We start from the raw sequence: 5,728 nt of genomic DNA, 5'->3' as shown, positions 1-5,728 counted from the left end.
AACTAATCAAAAGTCATCTCAAGAGGTACCCAGGTACCTCTATATATAGGTACTACAAAATTAAAGATACATCAATTTTATTAAACACTCATTACTACAAGAATATGAATAATCTATGAATCGGTTCATCCATTCCATGAATGGGTCTATGGATTGAAACCGTTCATCCAATGAAATTCGTTTGCATAATGTAGCAATGAATTATGAATTAATTCTCTTGGAATCAATGAATTATAAATTAATTCTCTTGAGAATACAAGTAGACATCTACACTTTTAGTTGTTTCATAACAAGTATTGTTTAATGATTTTACATATAAGTATATTGTTTAGGGCAAACACTTGAGTAGACCCAATTTATGTAGACCCTGTGGCCCAAATTTTACCACACCATCTCACAAACTTAAAACTTCATGGTGTGGCAAAATTTGGACCACAGAGTCTATATGGACTAGGTCTACCCAAGTTTTTGCATTGTTTAGTGCTGCTATTAGTTAGAGATTTTTCTATCTTTCACAAAGTTAGTTCCGATTAGATCCATTATGAGTTGGATGAACCAAACTATACATTTGGATAGTGATTTATTTGTAAAAAGAATTATTTGATAGTATCATAAATATTTTTTGATCTATTTTTTAATCTTCTCAACTACTTTTTTATCTCATGTAAATCACATTACAAAAGTGAATATTAGTCCAAAAAAAATTTCCTAAATAATCTCTGTCCAAACACCCCTTTCTTTTTTTGGTGGAACCAAATGACATGTATTAGCTACTTGTACCATGCCTTAAAACAAAAAAAGAGGCACAATAACTAGATCAATAGATGAAATGATCATTTTACTGCAAAGAATTTTGTTGACGCTCAGGCAACTAAAGTTTTTTTTTTTTTTTTTGCCACGTACCAACTACTATGATAATAAATCCGCAGTAAGGAATTGAGTTTTATAGCATGTCATTGTTGATTGTTTTCTATTGAATGCCTAAAATTTAAATCATATCTGAATTCTTATTCTACTCTTATGCAAATGTTATATAGTTACGCAATTCTGTGTATCCTACAGTTTAGTGATGCAAATGTTGGGAAAGCAGCAAGCAAATGCTACAAAAACTAAACTCCCTCAGCTTGGATTTAAGCCATGGCAGGAATGCATTTACTTTTGCAGCCAGAGAGTAATGATCCCAAGAATTTATTGCCCTTTTCCAACAACAAAAGACTCCCAATCCAACAACAATTTATTGCCCATTTCCCATGCACACACTACAAAACACTCGTAATCCACAACTCTCACCAGTCAGGCAGTCACCACCATTAAAGACACCAACCAAACACTTATATTGACTCATCCCACTCGGCTTTGAACTTTGAAGCACCCCATCTGCTAACCGCCAAACTCCCGTACTTATTTCTGTTCCTCTTTATGCTTGGCACACTATAAAAACACACTCTCATTGCAGCTTTTGCTACGCAGTGCATAAACTTCTGTAGTTTTTTTTTCTTTCCTAAATACATTAAAGTTCATGTGATCATGAACAAAGGTTACCTCATTCCAAGACGAACATCGCTGGCGTTGCGTTGCTTGTAGATTACTAACAAGAGATTGTATGGTTTAATTGTATCGTAAATACATTTTTTTATCATTTTTTTTATTTTTTCAATCATATTTTTATCTTGATATATTACAATATAAAAAATACTATAGTGCTGTCCAAAAAAAATTCTTTCAATAGTCTCCTATCCAAACAATTTAAGATTAGACTTCTCTCAGGCAAAGTGTCCCAACCTTCTCAAGTTTTGCACCCTTAAATCCATTGAAAAAAAAAAATTCAAATCCTCCACAAGGGTCAAACTTTCAGAACCCTCTCCTGGGGTGTGCGTGTGTGTGTTGATGATGGCAGAAGTGAAAAGTAGCCGTGTGAAGGTGCCTTCTCTGTTAACTGTAGTTTCAAGCAAGCCAACAGCTCCGGGACGAGTTCACAAGTTTACAGCATTGGACCATGCCATGGGCTTTCATACGGGCCATATTGTTTTCTACTACCGGAGAAATCCAATTGGAGATGGTGCCTCAATGGAAAATGACTTGGACAACCTTCGGATCTCCTTGTCGGAGCTCCTATGCTTGTATCCGCCTGTTACAGGGCGGTTGGGCCGCGGAGCGGATGGCAATTGGGAAGTAAAGTGCAATGATGCTGGGGTGAGAATGTTAAAGGCCAATGTGTGTGCTACGCTTGATGAATGGCTGAGATATGCCAATGCGGCTGAGGAGCGAGATCTAACGGTTTGGGAAGATTTGCCGGATGATCCACATATTTGGTCACCATTCCGGATCCAGGTATTTTATGGGTTTTTGAGGATAATTGGATTTGCTGGAAACATTTTATATGTATTTTTGTTTTCTTGAAAGGTAATGTGTTATGTCTTATGTTGTAGAGCACTTACAGAATCTTCATATGATGAGATAAATGAGTAATATGTTTTTTATAATGATACTTCAATATATCCAAGAATAATTGAGACTACTGTTGAATCTTGATGTTGTTAAGGTTATGTAAATTGGTCAAAATATGGGAAATTGGCAAATATCGAGACTCAATGAGACAATTACACGATTTCTTGGCCCTTGTTAACACAATTAGGAGGGAACAAATTTGAACAAGTTTGAATACCATTATATTTCAGACAAACTTGAACGCCATGGTTTCCGATTTGTTTTTGATATTCAAGCTTAATTTAAGCTAGTTTACGCTCCTAATTTGTGTGAGAAAATTTGAGACAAAGGAAACTACTAAACTACTTCCCTTTATAAAAGCCTTCAAAGGAAAGTCAACAAGTTACATAGACTTGTAACTATGTAAGGATGCTACTAGCCATCTAGAATGAATTTTCCAGCAGGACCATCAATTACAGACAATTGTTTACCATTTAGCTAGTTGAAGCACTTGAATTTAGTTCATTTTCTTTATGGCGTTTGATAGTTTCTATTTGCAACTTGCAGTATTAATGATTGTACATGCTCCTGCAGATAAATGATTTTAATTGTGGCGGTCTAGCCGTTGCCATAAGCTTTACCCATATGCATGCAGATTTTACCTCAGCAACGCTACTCATCAAGTCCTGGGCCGAAATTCATCGCCATGAACCTGTTGCTCACCCCCCGATTTTCAATCTGCCTTCAGTTATCAATGAATCTGCTGCATATAGAAGGTCGTCAAGCGTGTTTTCTGAAACAAATTCTGAATTTGAAATTCCCTCAGTGAGAATGGGAAGAGCAACATTCAAGTTCTCTGAAGCAAAGATCAGGCAATGTCTTTCAGAAGTGCATGAAAGTTGCCCTGATGCCAGTCCATTTGATGTTCTAGCAGCATTATTTTGGTCTAAAATCACACGATTAAAATCTCCAGCATGCGATGACGACAACAAATGCTCTCTTTCAATGTGTATAGACTTGAGGAAACGCGAGCGAGACTCAATTCCTTATGGATATTTCGGAAATGCTCTACATTTCTCAAAGTTATCTGTGAATGCTGAAGAATTACAGAGCGATAGACTAGCTTATATAGCAGGACTTGTGCATCAGCATGTGGGAAGCATTCGGGATGAAGAATTCTGGGCTAATGTGGCTTGGCTTGAATCGCACAAGAAGGAAGGGGGGCAGTATCCACCACCTTTCCAGCTGTTTGGCTGCCAACTAACATGTTTGAGCATGGAAAATACAATCAGTTCAGAGGGATCATTTACTTATGCAGCAATGTTTAAACAAAATGAGAAGCCTATCCATGTGAGCTATCAAATAGGGAATGTGGGAGGTGAAGGTTTGATTCTGGTAATGCCTTCACCTGAGGAGGGATTAGCAAGAATTGTGATGGTTACGTTACCAGAAGAGCAGATTGTCAAGCTTTGTGAAGATCAGACTATTTTAGGATTGCAGCCTTCAATGCTGTTAAACGGAAAACAATGAAGGATGTCTTTTAAATGGTTAGTGATAATGAAATGCCCCACGGATTGTTGATATTTCTAGTAATGAGTAAATAACATTTTCTGATAATGACTTGAAAAAAAAAACATTTTCTGATAATGCAGAAGAGTGAAACCCTTAATCTTTTGCCTCTTGGCAAGTCATATCAGAGCCTGTGCAAGTGTGCTTATAGGTTTAACTATTGCAAAACCATGGAGCTACATCCAGGACACTTGACCTTTACCAAATGTTTACATGCAATTGTGCATTTGCCCTAATTGCCAATAACTTCTTTAACTGATTAACTTCAGTTCATGGGTAAGTCCTGTATTATCTAGAGAAACACAAAACTGCAATCAAATTTATATGTCACCAGCGAAAAATGTTGAAACACTCAGAGAAATACTTCAGAAAAGCACGTACATGCTTCATGTGTTCATAGGCCAAGCCTGAAACAACTTTCATCTGATGTTTATTTTGTGCATGCTATCTAGACCCATGCTTGTCTCTACAACTTGTTGAGATAAGATCAGAATTTTTCTACACCCAATATAGGGATGTAAATTTCTCTTTGGTCAGTGGGGCACGTTATTAAATGAGAAAGGTAAAAAAAATTCTGAAAAATGTTATCCCAGAACCAAAAGTTTTTCTTGGCTGGTGGTGGGCAAAGTGCCACCAGTAGCAAAAGATAAAATTCCCCCCTGTCTTAACAGGAAAGCTAATGAATATTGAATAGTAAGAATAATTTTGAACATTTTTGTTTCTTTTGGCAACAAGGAGAGTAATAATTGTTGATAGGTTACATTTTTGTCATTAATTTTATAATTATTTTTCTCTTTTATCTTGCCAAATATTGTGTTAATTGGTGAATTCTATTTACTTTTGGTAATTTGTGCTGGTTGCAGAGATTTGGATAAAAAAGAAGAAAAGACACAAATTTTTTACTAAATTTGTTAATTGGCGTGATCACGTCAAAATTAAACTCTTCACGTCCTAAGGAGGTTCGGGAATGGACGCGTATTATCCAGCATGCATTGAAGACTCGAAGTGGGTCACGGATGTTCTATCAGTAGATTGTCATAGACTTTCTAATTTGCTTTGAATTAGTAACGGTAGTTCAATAGCGATAGGAAACTAGTCAATTAGAAAACAAGGATTCCTTTTTGGGGTAAATTCTGTAGTGTATTCAGTTAATCTAAGACAGGTGTGGAAAGGTAAAGAATATGACAAAGAAGCCAGCACGTTGCAAGCTGACATGTACGGACGATGAAGGGAATATTTCTACAAAAGCAAGTGGTGACCTATAACAGGCGCGGGCGGTTTGGAAATGTTGCGTACTGCAGAAGCTGAAAATGTATTGGGGTGTCACGGAATTAACATAAATATAATGGGTCTAGAAATAAAACACCGAAGACGAAGCGTAAGCAGTACTAAACACAGCTTGGCTTTGAAGCAACATATGGTCATTATTGAATAACGAGTTGAGAGCCTTTAAAAAGTGAAACTTAAGAAAATAAATGTTTGAAATATTAAGTTTTTTAATTATGTAATCTATTTTGATTATAACTGTTCTAATATATAGTCATTCGGAGGACTTCTAGAGCTGAAGTACTGAATTCTTTTTGGACTTTTAATAAATTAGAGTTATTTTTCTTTTGGTTTCTCACTTTTCTAACAACTTTTATCTAACCTACTAAATTTGAATTATTGAAATTGATTTAATTGTTATATTAGTAAAATATTAACATTTGTGGAAACTGGGTTCATGGGAAGA

At 35.9% G+C, this 5,728-nt stretch overlaps 1 protein-coding gene across 1 annotated transcript; it reads left to right on the top strand.

The window, feature by feature from the left end:
• The first annotated feature begins 1,746 nt into the window (after positions 1-1,746).
• LOC113763396 (hydroxycinnamoyltransferase 1-like) lies at positions 1,747-4,007 on the top strand. The gene is made up of 2 exons (XM_027307183.1): positions 1,747-2,331; positions 3,022-4,007. The coding sequence occupies exons 1-2, from the start codon at positions 1,888-1,890 to the stop codon at positions 3,955-3,957; spliced, it is 1,380 nt and encodes a 459-aa protein (XP_027162984.1). The 5' UTR covers positions 1,747-1,887; the 3' UTR covers positions 3,958-4,007.
• Positions 4,008-5,728: the final 1,721 nt, after the last annotated feature.

This window comes from Coffea eugenioides, chromosome 2 (genome assembly GCF_003713205.1).
Source record: "Coffea eugenioides isolate CCC68of chromosome 2, Ceug_1.0, whole genome shotgun sequence".
In the NCBI taxonomy this organism is placed as follows: domain Eukaryota; kingdom Viridiplantae; phylum Streptophyta; class Magnoliopsida; order Gentianales; family Rubiaceae; genus Coffea; species Coffea eugenioides.
Note: the sequence above shows the minus strand (reverse complement) of the source record. Positions and strands in the feature narration are given on the sequence as shown.

Bases quoted from the DNA above. Each gene is read 5' to 3' on its own strand.
- LOC113763396 (XM_027307183.1), top strand. From the start codon at position 1,888: ATGATGGCAGAAGTGAAAAGTAGCCGTGTGAAGGTGCCTTCTCTGTTA. The intron at 2,332-3,021 runs GTATTTTATGGG...ATGCTCCTGCAG, and splicing joins GGTCACCATTCCGGATCCAG to ATAAATGATTTTAATTGTGG.